The sequence below is a fragment of the Geotrypetes seraphini genome, chromosome 6 (assembly GCF_902459505.1).
Source record: "Geotrypetes seraphini chromosome 6, aGeoSer1.1, whole genome shotgun sequence".
Taxonomy (NCBI): domain Eukaryota; kingdom Metazoa; phylum Chordata; class Amphibia; order Gymnophiona; family Dermophiidae; genus Geotrypetes; species Geotrypetes seraphini.
The window spans coordinates 143,423,679-143,441,743 of NC_047089.1; the positions used below are offsets into that span (position 1 = coordinate 143,423,679).

Sequence of the window (18,065 nt, forward strand, 5' to 3'; positions counted from 1 at the left end):
CCATGACAACTTTTTTTTTTAAGTTCAATAAGTTTTATTTAAATTTTCATGAAGGTACAAATAAGGAACAACAATGAAAGAAGTACAGAAATGCAATGTGAAGCATAATCCAACAAATGACAAGCACATCAAGAAGCAGGAGTATCAAAAGAAATAAAGTATAATCAATACTTTGTCATATGGTAAATAACCCAGTGATATATAAATAGACATTACTGCTCAATATAAGGAGAAAGAGAGACATCCAACAATAACCGCCAAGTCCGATCAAAAGAGTGAAGAGTCTTATTCTTATAAGCAGCAGCTCTTTCATATTTTGCTGTGACACAAACAACGTTCCACCACATAGAGAAATTTACTGTCGAGAGATTTTTCCAGTTTTGTAACACCAGTTTTATGGCCAAATGTAGTAACAAGATAAAGAGTTTAGTGTCTCTCTCGGGTAGGTCAAAGTCCAAAGTGTTATTACCAAGGAGTATGATAGCAGGAGTAAGAGGTACATTAATAGTAAAGATCTCACAAATTTTCCCCCAAATAGAAAGCCAGAAAGGATTGATCAGGGAACAGTAAAACAATTGATGCAAAAAAGTACCCTTTTCTTTCATACATGACCAGCATAGGCCAGTTTCCGCAGATTTGAAATGTGACAACTTGTGAGGGGTCCAAATGGCCCTGTGTAATACAAAGTATATGGATTGTTTCAGTGAAGAGGAACATGAGGAATGCATGGCAGTGGCCCACACACATTTCCAGGAATCTTGGAGCGGTGATATCTGTAGGTCAAATTCCCATGTGTGTTCAGTACCAGCAGGCTGGGAGTGCAATTCCGCCTGAAGCCATTTATACCACTTAGATGCACAGCCTTTGACAGCATGGAATTTGGCAAAAAGTGGGAGGAGGCTAGGAGATTCAGTGGTAAGTGAGTTGGTGTGCTTGAAGGTGGATATACAATGAACCAATTGAATCCAACGAAAGTGCTGGTTAGGTGCAAGATGATAACGTTGTTGCAGCTGCAAAAAAGACATCCATGAAGCATTGTCGCGCATATCCTGGACAGTCCAGATACCAGCTCTCTGCCACTCAGTCCAGCAGATAACTGCACCATCGATTCGGAAGGCAGTGTTATTCCAAAGAGGGGATTGCGTGGTAGAAGCCCAGGAGTGAGACAGGTGCTGTTCTACAATGGCGACTGCAGATTTTGCACTACACAAGACAGAGTTATTAGTGGTTTTGGTTAGGTGCTGAAAAGGTAGCAAGTGGAGCAAGTTGGTTTTATAGCACAGCCTCTCCCACGTGAGCCATAGTGGTGAATAGTCTAAAGAGGCAGGCATGAACCAATAAGAGGTTTGTTGCATGATGAAGGCAACATGGTAAGAGTGAAAGCCTGGGAAATTGATGCCTCCACAGTCCCTGTTAGCTTTCAATTTTGACAACGCTATTCTCGGTGGTTTGGAGTTCCATAAATATGTTGCAAGAGTCCTTTCAATGGTGTTGTATAAAGTGGCAGGAAAGAAAATAGGTATCATATTCAGAAAGTAAATGACCTTGGGGACGATCACCATCTTTATAGTACTTAATCTGCCCCACCACGAGAGCCTTAAGGGTGACCATATCTGTAGGAGGTCCTTAACCATGGTTGTCAATCTAGTGGAGTTAAGTGACATAGTTTCATCTACTGTTGGTGCAATAAATATTCCCAAATATTTTAATGCTATGTCAGACCAGGCAAATTGAAAACGCTGAAGATCATACTTGACTTCTGGATGATTCAGAGGTATAATTTCAGATTTTGAGGGATTAAGTTTATATCCAGAAACTAAGGCATATGCCGCGATGGTATCCAGTAGGTGAGATAAAGAGTCAGGAGTAGTATATGTAATGTAATGTAATGTAATTTATTTCTTATATACCGCTACATCCGTTAGGTTCTAAGCGGTTTACAGAAAATATACATTAAGATTAGAAATAAGAAAGGTACTTGAAAAATTCCCTTACTGTCCCGAAGGCTCACAATCTAACTAAAGTACCTGGAGGGTAATAGAGAAGTGAAAAGTAGAGTTAGAGGTATATAGCAATATGTCGTCAGCATATGCTGAATATTTGACAAGAGTCTGATCCAACGGTACTCCCCTGATGTTAACGTTCTGTTTAATGCGGAGAAGAAGCGGTTCCAGCGCAATGTTAAAGAGCAATGGCGACAGTGGCATCCCTGTCGAGTACCTCGGCTAGGATGGAAGGAGGATGACAATTGGTTGTTAATAAGGATTTTAGTTCAAAGTGAAGCATAGAGGACTCTAATCATATTAATGGCTGGTTCAGAGAAGCCAAAAGACCTCAAGGTACAGAGCAGAAAAGGCCATTCTACTCTATCAAAGGCCTTCTCGGCATCCAGTCCAATAGCAAGGTAAGCCTCATCCAAGGATTCCACATGTCGGAGAACATTGAATAGGAGTCTTGTGTTATCATGAGAGAGACGTCCGTTCATAAATCCTGTCTGTTCATAAGATATCAATTGAGGAAGGATCTTTTGCAACCTGCCTGCTAGGACCTTCGCGTACAACTTAGCGTCCACATTTATCATGGAGAGAAGGCGATAGCTTTGAACTTGTTGTTTATCCTTCCCTGCTTTAGGCAAGACTACAATTACAGCTTCGGTAAAGGAGCCACGGACATCTTGTGTTTGAATCAGATAAGTGAAGAAATCTCGCAGTAGTGGAATAAAAAGATTCTGAAATTTGGTGTAAAATTCCACAGGGAACCCATCAGGGCCTGGGGTCTTCCTCTTTGCCATATTTACCAAAGCCTCTGCGATATCAGTATCAGTTATGGTGGAGCAGAAGAGCACATTATCTCCATCAGATATAGAGAGACATTGCAATCCTCCAAGAAAATCATTAATGATTGTGGATGAAGGTGATTGAGATGTGTAAAGGTCTTGATAATAGTCATGAAATCTAGTTAAGATGTCAAACTTTGATGTGAGTACAACATCCGTCTCCGATTTTATAGAAGTGATGAAGGACCGATCCGAGTGTGATTTTAAATAGTTAGCCAGCAGGTGACCCGAGTTGTCATGTTCTGCATAGTATGTCGAGTCTTTCATGAATAGAGTCTTCCCAGCCGAGGCAGCTAATATAGCATTGTATTGAAGATGTAAGTCCCCCAACTGGTTAAGAATAGACATATTGGATGAGTCAGTCAGATACAGGGCTTCAAGAGCAGCTATCTGAGTTTCCAGGCTGGAGCGAAGCAACAAACAGGCTTTATTCTTTTTCGCTTTGTAGGAGATAATTTGCCCACGGAGGTAAGCTTTAAGGGTGTCCCAGACAGTGATCCAGTTAGTGTGACGGACAGGATTCAGATCCAGGAATTCCTATATGAGAGGGGGAGAGGAAGTCTATGAAATCAGGATCATCTAGGAGAGTGGTATCAAATCTCCAGCATGGTCTAGGAGACGACAGGTCCAATAATTTCAATTCAATGCTCACCAAGGCGTGATCCGACACTAGAATGGAATGGATGTCAGTGCCAGAGACACTGGGAAGCAACGAGGCCGAAGTGAGAAAAAAGTCGATCCTTGAAAAAGAGGAATGCGGAGGGGAGAAAAAGGAAAATGCACGAGTGGAGGGATGGGTAAGCCTCCAAGGGTCGCAGAGGTTTAAATGTTGGATGATGTCTAGCAGAGTTCTCCATGCTCTAGACGGTTTATGAGGAGCAGAGGATTGACGGTCTAGAGTGGGGTCCAGAGCAATGTTGAAGTCACCACCTAGGAGAAAAGGAGTTGCACCCAGTTCAGTGAAGGTCTTGTCAATCCAATCTGATAAGCTTCTTTGACTGGGTAACGAAATAACTGGATGGGAATGAGTCCCTGGACATAGTGTATTTGGACTTTAGCAAGGCTTTTGATAGTGTCCCACACCGTAGGTTATTGAGCAAGATGAACACGCTAGGACTAGGAGAAACACTGACAGCATGAGTAAAAGACTGGCTTAGCGGCAGACTTCAAAGGGTAATGGTAAACGGTATTTCCTCGAAAACATTGAGAGTGACCAGTAAAGTGCCACAGGGCTCGGTGTTGGGCCCGATGCTGTTTAATAGCTTCGTAAGGGATCTGACTCAGGGACTTCGTGGCAAAATTACATTATTTGCCGACGACGCCAAACTTTACAACGTTGTGGGCAGGGCAACAGAACCTGGCAGCACTACCAGTCCCAACACTATGGAGCAGGACCTACTTCGGCTGGAACAATAGTCCAGTACTTGGCAACTAAACTTTAATGCCAAAAAATGTAAAGTAATGCATCTTGGAAGCAGTAATCCATGCAGAACATACACCTTGAACGGTGAAAACTTGACAAGAACTACTGCAGAAAGGGACTTAGGAGTACTCATCCGGGACGATATTTTTTTTTTTTTATTCAATTTTCTATACCGTTCTCCCAGGGGAGTTCAGAACGGTTTACATGAATTTATTCAGGTACTCAAGCATTTTTCCCTGTCTGTCCCAGCGGACTCACAATCTACCTAATGTACCTGGGGTAATGGGGGGATTAAGTGACTTGCCCAAGGTCACAAGGAGCAGCTGATATGAAAGTAGCAAATCAAGTGGAGAAAGCTTCAGCAAAAACTAGACAAATGCTGGGTTGCATCAGAAGGAGCTTTATCAGCCGAAAGCCTGAAGTCATACTGCCGTTGTACAGATCCATGGTAAGACCTCACCTGGAGTACTGTGTCCAGTTCTGGAGGCCGCATTATCGGAAAGATGTGAAGAGACTGCTAGAGAAATGGGCAGAAAAGTGGCAGATGAAGTTTAATATAGAGAAATGCAAAGTGATGCACCTGGGAAGGAAAAACAAGGAACATGAATATAAAATGTTAGGTATGACATTGGGCAAGAGCGAACAAGAAAGGGATCTGGGGATACCGATTGACAGGACCCTGAAGCCGTCGGCGCAGAGTGCATCGGCGGCGAAGAAGGCAAACAGGATGTTGGGCATGATAAAGAAGGGAATCACGAGTAGATCGGTGGACGTCATAATGCCGCTTTATAGAGCAATGGTCAGACCACACCTGGAGTACTGTGTCCAGCACTGGTCTCCCTACCTAAAGAAGGATGTGACCCTGCTGGAGAGGGTGCAGAGGCGAGCTACGAAGCTAGTAGAAGGTATGGAAAATTTGAGCTACAAAGAACGCCTCAGAAAACTGGGCTTATTCACCCTTGAGAAGAGAAGACTGCGAGGGGATATGATAGAGACTTATAAAATAATAAAAGGATTTGAAAAAATAGAGCGAGAAGCATCGTTATTCACGTTGTCAAATGTGAATCAGACAAGAGGTCATGGACTGAAGTTGAGAGGCGACAGGCTCAGGAAGTTCTATTTCACGCAATGAGTGGTGGACGCTTGGAATGCTCTCCTGGAGGAGGTTGTGACGGAGACCACCATTCTGGGTTTCAAGGACAAGTTGGATGCACACCTTCTTGCAAATCACATTGATGGATACGGGTAAACAGGTCTTCATCGGGGAACACCTGGCTTGGCCTCCGCGTGTGCGGGTCACCGGACTGGATGGACCAAAAGGTCTGATTCGGTGAAGGCGTTTCTTATGTTCTTATGATCCAGAGAATGGCCACTAGGATGGTCTTGGGACTTCTGACCAGACTGCGCCTATATTCTCTCGAGGAGTGCAGAGAAAGGGGGGACATGATAGAAACATTTAAATACATCACATGCCACATTGAAGTGGAGGAGGAAATGTTTTTTCTTAAGGGTCCCACAGCGACAAGAGGGCATCCGCTAAAACTTAAAGGGGGAAGATTTCATGGGGACACCAGGAAATACTTCTTCACCAAAAGGGTGATTGATCGATGGAATGGTCTTCCACGCCAGGTGGTCAAGGCCAGTAACTAAACTACTAAACTAAACTAAACCTTAGGTTTGTATACCGCGCCATCTCCGCAAGCGTAGAGCTCGGCACGGTTTACAGAGTTAGGAGGAAAGGAACTACAATGAAGGGTTATAGGAGAAGAACTAAGAAGATAGAGAGGGACAAGGGTACCAGAGAGCGGGAGGTGATTAGATTTTTGAAAAGAGCCAAGTTTTCAAGTGTTTGCGGAAGGATTGGAGCTTGAATTTCTGAGCAAAGATGAGAGGTTGTTCCAGAGTTCTGTGGTTCTAAAGGGGAGGGATGTTCCAGGTTTCCCTGCGCGGGATATACCTTTTATAGAGGGGAATGATAATTTCAGTTTTTGGGAGTGTCTGGTGGAGTGGGGGTTTGAGGAATTCCAAAAGAGTTGGATAACGGGAGGAAGGATGCCATGTAGGATCTTGAAGGCTAAGCAGACACATTTAAAGAGGACTCTGGAGTGTACTGGAAGCCAGTGAAGCTTGGAGAGGAGTGGGGAGACGTGATTGAACTTGCCTTTTGCGAAAATAAGCTTAGAACTAAGAAGATAGAGAGGGACAAGGGTACCAGAGAGCGGGAGGTGATTAGATTTTTGAAAAGAGCCAAGTTTTCAAGTGTTTGCGGAAGGATTGGAAGGAGCTTGAATTTCTGAGCAAAGATGAGAGGTTGTTCCAGAGTTCTGTGGTTCTAAAGGGGAGAGATGTTCCAGGTTTTCCTGCGCGGGATATACCTTTTATAGAGGGGAATGATAATTTCAGTTTTTGGGAGTGTCTGGTGGAGTGGGGGTTTGAGGAATTCCAAAAGAGTTGGATAACGGGAGGAAGGATGCCATGTAGGATCTTGAAGGCTAAGCAGACACATTTAAAGAGGACTCTGGAGTGTACTGGAAGCCAGTGAAGCTTGGAGAGGAGTGGGGAGACGTGATTGAACTTGCCTTTTGCGAAAATAAGCTTAGCCGCGGCATTCTGAATTAGCGGAAGTCTATGTAGGTTTTTCTTAGTTAGGCTTATATAGATGGAGTTGCAGTAATCCAGTCTAGAGAGGATGGTGGATTGAACAAGGACGGCGAAGTGAGAATGATGAAAGCAGGATCTCACCTTCCTCAGCATATGAAGGCTAAAGAAGCATTTTTTACCAAGGAGTTGAGGTGATCATTGAAGGAGAGGGAGGAGTCTATGACGATGCCTAGGACTTTGCTTGAAAACTCAAGCTGAAGAGTGGGGCCGGAAGATAGTGGGATGGAGGTGGGTAAATGATCTAATGATGGGCCGAGCCAAAGTAATCTTGTTTTGGACTCATTCAGTTTCATTTGTACAGATTGGGCCCAGGATTGGAGGTTCATTCTACATGCGGATATGTTCTCAGCGAGGTTAGTGAGGTTTGAGTCGGTCTCGAGGAGGATGAGGATGTCGTCAGCGTAGGTGTAGAGAGTTTCTAGGGGGGATAGATGAAGGAGTTTCAGAGAGGACATGTAGATGTTGAACAGGATAGGAGAGAGGGGTGAGCCTTGCGGGACTCAACATATCGGCTTCCAGTGGGGGGGGGGATGAGGTACCGTTTATGTTAACGGTGTAGGAGCGGAAGCATAGGAATTTCAAGAACCAATCTAGGACTGTGGAGCTTATGCCTATTTCGAAGAGTTGGAAGATTAGGATATCGTGATGGATGATGTTGAAAGCTGCGGAGAGGTCGAATTGTAGAAGAACAGCGAATTTGTTGCGAGAATGGAGTTGTTGCACCTTAGAGATTAGTGAGGCCAAAAGGGATTCGGTGCTGAAGTTGGGTCTGAAGCCGAATTGGTGGAGTAGGAGAATAGAGAATCTTTCTAGGTAGGATGAGAGATGAGTGGATATGATGGATTCTAACAACTTGGTTAGGAGAGGAATATTTGCTATTGGACGGTAATTTGATAGTATGGAGGGGTCAAGGTCGGTGTTTTTCAGTAGAGGGGTCAATGCAATATGTCCCATATCGGAGGAGAAAAGGCCCGATGTTAGGGCAGAGTTTATAAGTTTGGTGAGGGAAGCGATGGCCTGTGTAGAGATAGGAGGGGAAAGGATCCAAGGTGTGTTTGCAAGTTTTTAGTTTGAGGCAGAGTTTGGAGACTTGCGATTCGGAAACAAGTTCAAAGACAGTCCAGGATCTGTCGGCTGGAATGGGGATGGAGACAGGTAGGGTAGAGTTGAAGTCAGTAGAGGCCAGTGAGTTGTAGGAGACTGTGGTTGGGAAGGAGCATCTTAGAGTGGTAACCTTTTCATTTAAGAAGTTTGCTAGGGCATCGGCTGATAGAGACGAGGGGAGCAAGGATGGGTCTTTTTTTGTAGTTAAGGAGCGCCAGATGTTAAACAGCGCACTGATCTGATTGTTGGATCTGGAGATCTTATCTCCGAAGAAGTTATTCCTGGTTTTTTTTAGTGTTGAATTGTAAAGCTCGACTTCAAGAGACATTGGGACAAACAAGTGGGGTTGCTACAGAGTCATGCTTAAAAAATGGACTCATGGGAGAGGCAAATTTGCTGAGGAAGGGTTCTTGAGTGGGCAGACTTGTTGGGCCACCAGCCCTTTTCTGCCGTCATACTCTATGTTTCTAAATGCAAAAGTACTGCAGAGGTTATGTTAATGACCAAAAGGGAACTCAAAGTGAGAATAATAACCCAATGGTCATTAGAAACAAAGTTGAGCTGGGGTGTGCCACATGATTCACCCCTTTCATTATTATTTAATATCTGGGACAATCTTCTGGTTTCCCTTTCTATGCTTAAACTGATGATGTACAACTTCTATGAAGAGAAATAGAAACAGCCAAAAGAAAATTGTATCATGATTGGAAAATGTTCAAAATTGGTTACTGGCCAGTGGGTTACAAATGGAATATTAAAAAAACAATAATACTAGATTTTAGTCTTGCTGCTCAGAATACTTTACAATTACAATTTCAAATGGAAGGAATGAGTAATATTTTAACACACTGAGTGAAATCCTTAGGGGCTGTATTCGAAGATGAGGAAGTGGATATATAGCAAGTTGATCAGTCTGCAAGTCAAATATATAGGAAACTGAGTTTCCAGATTGGGATCTTATTTAAGTAATGTGGCCTTGAAAATGGAAATGCAGGTTTTAGGTTTGTGTTCTCAACTAATGTAATGCACAATACATTGGTCTCAATAATAAAATATGTAAATTACAAAAAGTAGCAGCAAGGGCTACAGTGAGGAAGAAGAGAAGGGATAGTGCAAGGCCTCTACTGAGGAAGTTTTGCTGGCTACCAGCAAAAGAAAGAAATATTTTCAAATTGATGGTTATTACTTTTAAAGTGTTACAATATCAGAAGTCATTACAGTTGTACCATCATCTGTAGTTATGTGCATTCTAGACCAGTGTTTTTCAACCTTTTTATACCCGTGGACTGGCAGAAATAAAAGAACTATTTTGTGGACCGGCAAACTACTAAGACTGAAATTAAAAAAAAACAAAACACATTTCCGCCCCGTCTCCGCAGGCTCGGTCCCCACATACCATCTGATCCCATCCACACAAGCCTCAGTTATGATTTTATATTGAACATATTCCAGTACCTCCCCTCTTTTCCCCATCTTAATCCAGCAGATACCTTCCATCACCTTCCTCCCTCCATTCCTTATTCAGCATCTTCTCCTTGTTTCCCTATTTCCCCTTCACCATGTCCAGCATATCCCCTCTGTCTCCCTACTCCCTCTACCCATGTCCAACATCTTACTTCTGTCTTCATATTCCACCCTCCTGTTCAGCATTTTCCATGTCTCTCTACCCCCTGAAAGGTCCAGCATCTGTCTTTGTGTCCCTATTCTTCCAACTCCCACCTAGTTCCAATAACTATCCTCCCCCAAGGGGATCCACCATATCCCTTCTGTCACACCAATCCCCCCCCCACCCCTGGGTCTATCATCCCCTTCCCACAACATGTGAGAATCCAGCATATCTTATTCCCTCCCTTTGCTGCTGGCCCCAGAGTGACTCCAGTGTCACAATGGCTGGTCTAACCATAACTGACACTAAATTGGAAGCAGCCTGGTTCTAAACAGTTTACTTACAGTTCCCTTGCCCAGAACTCTGAACGAAGACAGAAGCTGCAGGACCTTTCCTCTTGCCTGCATTGCTATTCGCTATAAGCTCTGCCGGTCTCAATCCTGCCCCTCAAACACAGAAAGTCACTTTAGATCAGGATCAGCAGAGCCTATAGCATGCAGGCAAGATTAAAAGTCCCGCGGCTTCTGTGTTTCTTTTTGCTGTCTGCAGCTGATCCTAAGCCCTGGAAGGTAAAAAGGGAAGAGATAAGAACATAAGAAGCGCCATCTCCGGATCAGACCTTCGGTCCATCTAGTCCGGCAATCCGCACACGCGGAGGCCCTGCCAGGTGTACACCTGGCGTAATTTTTAGTCACCCATATCCTTCTATGCCTCATAAGAACATAAGACATAAGAAGTTGCCTCCGCTGGGTCAGACCAGAGGTCCATCGCACCCAGCAGCCCGCACCCGTGGCGGCCCAGCAGGTCTATGACCTGTCAGGTGTTCCTTGACTTAGCCCTATGATCCCCATTTTTCTTCTATCTATACTCTTCCTAACCTATCTCTACTTTTATCTGTACCCCTCAATCCCCCTATCGTTCAGGTATTTATCCAATCCTTCTTTGAATCCCTGTAGCGTGCTCTGCCCTATCACAACCTCCGGGAGCGCGTTCCATGTGTCCACCACTCTCTGGGTGAAGAAGAACTTCCTGGCATTGGTTCTAAACTTGTCCCCTTTCAGTTTCTCCGAGTGCCCCCTTGTGCTTGTGATTCCCCGTAGTCTGAAGAATCTGTCCCTGTCTACCTTCTCTATGCCTTTCATGATTTTGAAGGTCTCTATCATGTCTCCTCTAAGTCTCTGCTTTTCCAGGGAGAAGAGCCCCAGCCTTTCTAATCTATCAGTGTATGAAAGGTTTTCCATACCTCTTATCATTTTCGTTGCTCTACTCTGGACCCTCTCAAGTATCGCCATGTCCTTCTTGAGGTACGGCGACCAATACTGGACACAGTACTCCAGGTGCGGGCGCACCATTGCACGATACAGCGCCTTAATGACTTCCTCCGTCCCGGTCGTGATACCCTTCTTAATGATACCCAACATTCTGTTTGCTTTCTTAGAGGCTGTTGCACACTGGGCTGATGATTTCATTGTTGTATCCACCAGCACATCCAAGTCCTTCTCAAGGTTACTTTTCTCTAGCAATGATCCCCCCATTGTGTAGCTGAACATTGGGTTCTTTTTCCCAACATGCATGACCTTGCATTTCTCTATATTAAAGCGCATTTGCCACTTTTTTGCCCACTCTTCCAGTTTCTTTAGGTCCCTTTGCAGGTCTTCACATTCTTCCACGGTTCTGACCCTGCTGCAGAGTTTGGTGTCATCCGCAAATTTGATAACTTCACACTTCATCCCCGTTTCCAGGTCGTTTATAAATATATTGAACAGCAGCGGTCCCAGTACCGACCCCTGCGGAACACCGCTCGTGACCCACTGCCAGTCCGAGTATTGGCCTTTTACTCCAACCCTTTGCTTTCTTTCTGCCAACCAGTGTTTAATCCATTGGTGAACATCCCCTTCCACCCCGTGATTCCACAGCTTCCTAAGTAGCTGCTCGTGGGGTACCTTGTCGAAGGCTTTTTGGAAATCGAGGTAAATGATGTCTATGGATTCCCCTTTGTCCATCTGGCTGTTTATCCCTTCAAAGAAATGTAGTAAGTTTGTTAGGCACGACCTTCCCTTGCAGAAGCCATGCTGGCTCACTTTCAGTTGTCCATTCTTTTCTATGTGTTCATAGATGCTGTCCTTTATCAGTGCTTCCATTATCTTACCCGGAACCGAAGTTAAGTTCGCCAGCCTGTAGTTCTCCAGGTCACCCCTCGATCTCTTCTTAAAGATAGGTGTGACATTTGCTATTTTCCAGTCCTCCGGGATCTCCCCAGTTTTCAAGGATAGATTATAAATTTGTCGGAGTGTTTCCGCTATTTTGTTTCTTAGTTCTTTTAGTACCCTTGGGTGGATTCCGTCCGGGCCAGGTGATTTATCGCATTTCAATCTATCTATTCGCCGGAGGACATCCTCATGGCTTACCTTTATTTGTTCCAGTTTTTCATCTTGATCCCCACTTATGATCTCCTCGGGTTCTGGTACATTAGATGTGTCCTCACTCGTGAAGACTGATGAGAAGAACTTGTTTAACCTATCAGCTACGTCTTTTTCCTCCTTTATCACTCCCTTTCTGTCTCCATCATCCAACGGTCCCACTTCCTCCCTCACTGGTTGCTTCCCTTTCACGTATTTGAAGAACGTTTTGAAGTTTCTTGCTTCCCCAGCCAGCCTCTCTTCGTATTCTCTTTTTGCTTTCCTGACCACTCTGTGACATTCTTTTTGGTATTTTTTGTGTTCCTTCCGGTTTTCCTCAGTTTGGTCCTTTTTCCACTTTCGGAACGATACTTTCTTGTTACCTATCGCTTTCTTCACTTCATTTGTTATCCACACTGGATTTTTTGTTCGATTTGGGGGTTTTTTGCACCCTTTCCTAAACCTGGGGATGTATAGGTTTTGTGCTTTTTGCACCGTGTCCTTGAGTAGGGACCAGGCTTTCTCTACGGTCTCCATCTTCCTTGAGCTGCTTCTGAGTTTCTTTCTCACCATTGTTCTCATAGCACTGTAGTTCCCTTTTCTAAAGTTGAGCGTTGTTGCTGTGGTTCTCTTCACTTTTGATGTTCCTATCTCTAGTTTGTACTGGATCATGTTGTGATCGCTATTTCCTAGTGGCCCTACTACTTCCATTTCCTTTATGGGTCCCCCTAAGTCCGTTGAGGATTAGGTCGAGGGTGGCATCCCCTCGTGTTGGTTCCTTGACTAGCTGTTCCATGAAGCAGTCCCTCACAGTCTCCAGAAATTCTGTTTCCCTTGTGCAGTTGGAGTTTCCAATACTCCAGTTTATCCCAGGGTAGTTGAAGTCCACCATCACCATCACACTCCCGCTTTTATGCCTCAATTCTTCTTCCAGGTCATGGTCATTTGCTTCTGGTTGTCCAGGTGGGTGATAGTATGTCAGCTCCATTTCTTCCTGGCAGTTTAACCCATAGCGATTCCAATCCTTCCGCCCTTGCTGCCGTATCCATCCCAGCCGAGTGAATTTCAATAGTATCCTCCAAGGATACCTGACACTGAACCATCCATTCCCGGGCGACTGTTGGCTTTCCCCCACATTTCAGTTTAAAAGTTGCTCTATCTCCTTTTTAAATGTTAGCGCCAGCAGCCTGGTTCCATCCCAGTTAAGATAGAGTCTGTCCTTTCAGAAAAAGCTCCCCCTTTCCAAGAAGGTTGCCCAGTTCTTAACAAATCTAAATTCCTCATCCCTGCACCATCATCTTGACCATGCATTGAGACTTTAGAGCTCTACCTGCCTCTTGGGTTCTGCACGTGGAACTGGGAGTATTTCTGAAAATGCAACCCTGGAGGATCTGGATTTCAGCTTTTTACCTAAAAGCCTGAATTTGGCTTCCAGAACCTCCCTCCCACATTTTCCTATGTCATTGGTACCTACATGTACCAGGACAGCTGCAATATGGTAGACTTTCCGGAAGATGTGGATAACCAAGGACGGATCTAATGGAGCTCAAAAGAATGGTCTAGAATTTGACAGCTAAAATATTATGTTAAAATGAGAGATATAGTACAAGACTTGGAGGCAATCATATCTAGTGATCTTAAGGTGGCTAAACAGGTAGAAAAGGCAACAGCAAAACCCAGAAGACAGGGAGAGGAATGGCCAACAGGAAAAAGGGAAGCAATAGTGAGACCTCATTTAGAATACTATGTACAATTTTGGAGACTACCCTTTCTAAAAAAAGAACCCAGAATGGAATTGGTTCAGAGGGTGGCTACTAAAATGGTCAGTGGTCTCATTGAACACACATACTTTGGAAGAAAGGTGGAAGAGATATGATAGAAACACTTAAACACTTTCATGGCATTAATGCATAGGAGGTGGGTCTTTCAAGTGAAAGTAACGTCTGGGAATCAGGATGAAAGTAAAAAGAGAAAGATTTGGGAGTAAGGACAGTGGATATGTGGAATAGCTTCCAAGTGGAGGCGGAAGAGATGAGAATTAAAGCTGAATTCAAGAAAGCATCAAATAAACAAAAAGGCTTTCTAAGGGAGAAGAAAGGATAACAAATTAGTAGTTGATAAAAATGGGTAGACTGAATAGGCCATATGGTCTTTATCTGCCATCATTTTCTTCATTTCAAGGGACAAGCAAAAACTTTCTCAAATCTACTTGGCTAATAGTTCTTTATATACATTTCTTCCAGGAACTCAAACCTTTTTTGAGCCTCAGTCACCTTGACCACAACTTCCAATAACAGAATGTTGAAAATGTAAACAGGTATGAAGACTTGTACAAAGCACTGCATGCATCTATAAATACATATGCAAATATACAGCCTACAAGCCTCTATATTGGCTGTTCTGCATTCTAACTTAGAAACACTTACATTCTGTTAAGTTCTTCAGCACTATTGCTTGGACCCGCCAAAGGATCTTCAGATTTGCATACATTATTGAAATTAAGACCTCTTTGAGCACCTGACATCTTGGTGTAAAGCTTATATGGAATACATGAAAGGAGACGTCCAGCTTTTATACTGAAAACAGAAACACACAAATCATTTTTTAAAATGACCACCATTATTTTTTACATGGTTGCAACTAAGTTCTTGCTCAAGTTTACATTACATTGCAATTTCTCTTATAGTCCACAAATACCATAAAGTTCTATATAGATTCCACTATAAGAAAACTTTACAGACCCTTGGATGAACATTATAACAATAGCAATAGGTTTCAATATTTAAACTTTAAATAAAAAAAGATTTTCAAAATAACAGATAATTTTTGAACAACCTAATTTGGTGAGGAAGTAGGTTCCAAATTGCAGCCTTGATAAACAAAACTTGTTGAGAAGACTCTCTTTGAACACAATGCCTTGGGATGTGGAAAATTCAGTACCAGTATATTTTATAATATCTCAGATCTATTACATTTTGGAAACCATATCATATCTAACATATAAAGGGGAGCCCTTCCATATATTATGTTGAGCAACATAGTACATAGTTCAAATTATACAAGTGCCTTTATGGGAAAATAAGAACATAAGAATAGCCTTACTGGGTCAGACCAATGGTCCATCAAGCCCAGTAGCCTGTTCTCACGGTCACTAGTACCTGGCCAAAACCCAAGGAGTAGTAACATTCCATGCTACTGATCCAGGGCAAGCAGTGGCTTCCCCCATGTCTCTCTCAATAACAGACTAAGGACTTTTCATCCAGGAAATTGTCCAAACCTTTCTTAAAACCAGACTGTGCGCCTGACACTACACTCTCCAGGAACCTCCTTGAGTCCTGACTTCCCCACCTACCACCTTCCCGCCACTGAAATTTAAAATCTTCAGGCAGTCGACGCAGTCAGCCTTCTGCAGTCGCCCTACCCCAGAAGCATTCTTTCTGCAGCGTCCTGCCTAGTTGGCAAGAAGAAGGTGTCCCACAGCCTGCACTTGAGCCTCTAATAAATCAGAAGGCAAGCAGCTCCCAGGGGAAAGGACCCCAAGCCTCGACTTAACAGAAGCAGACTGGCTTAATAGGTACACCCCAAAGTTGCTCAGTGAGCTGCATTTTGTCATCATAGTGTCTGCGCTCTCTTCTAGGCAGAGTAGCTCCAAATATAGGATCCTCTGGCACCAAAGCCTCCTGAAAATGGAGTAAAAAGACCCCAAAATAATAAAAACTGAACAGATCAGATCAGAACACCTTTTCTTGGTTTGCTTGCAAAGGAAAAACTGAAGAGAGAATTATACTCCACTGGTAGAGGAGGATAAAGAGCCGACACCCTTCTGCAAGTGGTTTGTGAGCATGGATTGATCACCTAATGTACGGACTCCTGTGTATATATAACAGAAAAGTGTATATGGACTGCACTGTACGCATTACACAAAGACCAAAAAAAGTTAAAGATGTACTCTCTCTGGAAACAAGGGGGAAAATGAATAGATATGAAACAAACATTTAAGTATCTAATAGACTTCAATAAAGTACATGAAGGATGCTTTTCCATAGAACAGAATAATAATAATAACAACAACAACAGTTTATATACCGCATGACTGTGAAATTCTATGCAGTTTACAATGATTTAAAAAAATGCTACAAATTGAGTGGAGTTAACAAAGTTAAAAGCTAGTGATTAACATCTCTAGGGATCAGTTATTGTGGAATAAGACTGTGCAAGTTAGTTGCCTAAATACTTCAGGAACAGATATGTTTTTAGGCGTTTCCTAAATTCCACATAAGTAGTAGGCATAAGCAACTGTTCCAGATCTTTACCCCATAATGCTGCCTGATGTGAGAAAATATGTTGATAATGTCTTTTAAGTTTTACATCCTCTAACCGGAGGGGAAAGAAAATTCAAGTGTGAGCTTCTCTTATGTCTGTTGGCTGAGAAAGAGAAAAGGTCAGTTATATATTTAGGGGCTAAACCAAATAATACCTTAAAACAAAAACAACCAAACATTGATGACAACAAATGGGATGTGGCCATACCAGGGTACAAACTCTACAGGAGGGACAGGACACACAAAAAGGGTGGAGGAATAGCGCTATACATAAAGAAATCCATACCTTCAACCAGGATTGAAACAACAGTAGCGGCTGATGGCTTAGAATCACTATGGGTCAAGCTACCGGGAGGATCTGGAACAGACATGAAATTAGGTCTGTACTATCGACCACCTGGGCAATCGGAAGAGATCGACCAAGACCCGGAAGCTGAACTGAGGCAGGTAAGCAAAAGCGGAAGGGTGATGGTGATGGGGGATTTCAACTACCCTGGGATAGACTGGAGTATCGGGCACTCAAACTGCACAAGGGAGGCCAAATTCCTGGAAGCCACAAGGGACTGTTTCTTGGAACAACTGGTCATGGAACCAACACGGGGAGATGCCACTCTTGACCTAATCTTCAACGGACTACGGGAACCCGCAAAGGAGGTGGCAGTACTAGGCCCACTGGGGAACAGCGATCACAATACGATCCAGTGCAGGTTAGAAATTGTATCATCGAAGGTGAAAAGGACCGCAACGACAACACTCAACTTCAGAAAAGGAAATTATGATGCCATGAGGAAAATGGTGGGAAAGAAACTCAACAACGCAAGGAAGACGGAGTCCGTAGAAAAAGCCTGGACCCTACTCAAGGGCGTGGTACACAAAGCACATAACCTGTGCGTCCCCAAGTTCAGGAAAGGGTGCAAAAAAAAACAGAACGAAAAACCCAGTGTGGATAACAAATGCAGTGAGGAAGGCGATAAGTGACAAGAAAGCATCGTTCAGCAAATGGAAAAAGGATCAATCAAAGGACAATCTAAAGGAGCATAAAAAACACCAGAAAGAGTGCCACCGAGTGGTTAGGAAAGCAAAAAGAGAATATGAAGAGAAATTAGCGGGGGAAGCAACAAACTTCAAATCGTTCTTCAGATACGTTAAGGGGAAGCAACCAGCAAGGGAGGAAGTGGGACCCTTGGACGATGGAGACAGAAAGGGGGTGGTAAAAGAGGAAAAAGAGATGGCTGACAAGTTAAACGAGTTCTTCACGTCAGTCTTCACGAGGGAAGACACAACCAACATTCCGGAGCCAGAAGAGATCGTAAATGGAGATCAGGAAGATAAGCTGGCCCAACTAGAGGTAAGTCAAGAGGATGTCCTCAGGCAGATAGACAGGCTAAAGAGCGACAAATCACCAGGTCCAGACGGCCTTCACCCAAGGGTACTCAAGGAACTGAGGAACGAAATAGCAGAGCCACTTCGACAAATATGCAACCTATCCTTAAAAACTGGAGAGATCCCAGAGGACTGGAAAATAGCAAATGTCACACCAATCTTCAAGAAGGGTTCGAGGGGTGACCCAGGAAACTACAGGCCGGTGAGCTTGACCTCGGTCCCAGGAAAGATGATGGAAGCGCTGATCAAGGACAGCATCTGTGAACACATCGAAGCCAATGGACAGCTTAAATCAAGTCAGCATGGCTTCTGCAAGGGTAGGTCATGCCTC

At 43.6% G+C, this 18,065-nt stretch overlaps 1 protein-coding gene across 4 annotated transcripts in view; it reads right to left on the reverse strand.

Moving 5' to 3' along the window:
* Positions 1-18,065, reverse strand: part of REV1 (REV1 DNA directed polymerase) — a 401,814-nt gene that overhangs the window by 275,777 nt on the left and 107,972 nt on the right. For all 4 annotated transcript variants that reach the window (XM_033948190.1, XM_033948189.1, XM_033948188.1 and 1 more), the window contains one exon: positions 14,456-14,605. In XM_033948190.1, coding sequence (XP_033804081.1) covers positions 14,456-14,605 — 150 coding nt within the window. The remainder of the gene's footprint in view (positions 1-14,455; positions 14,606-18,065) is intronic.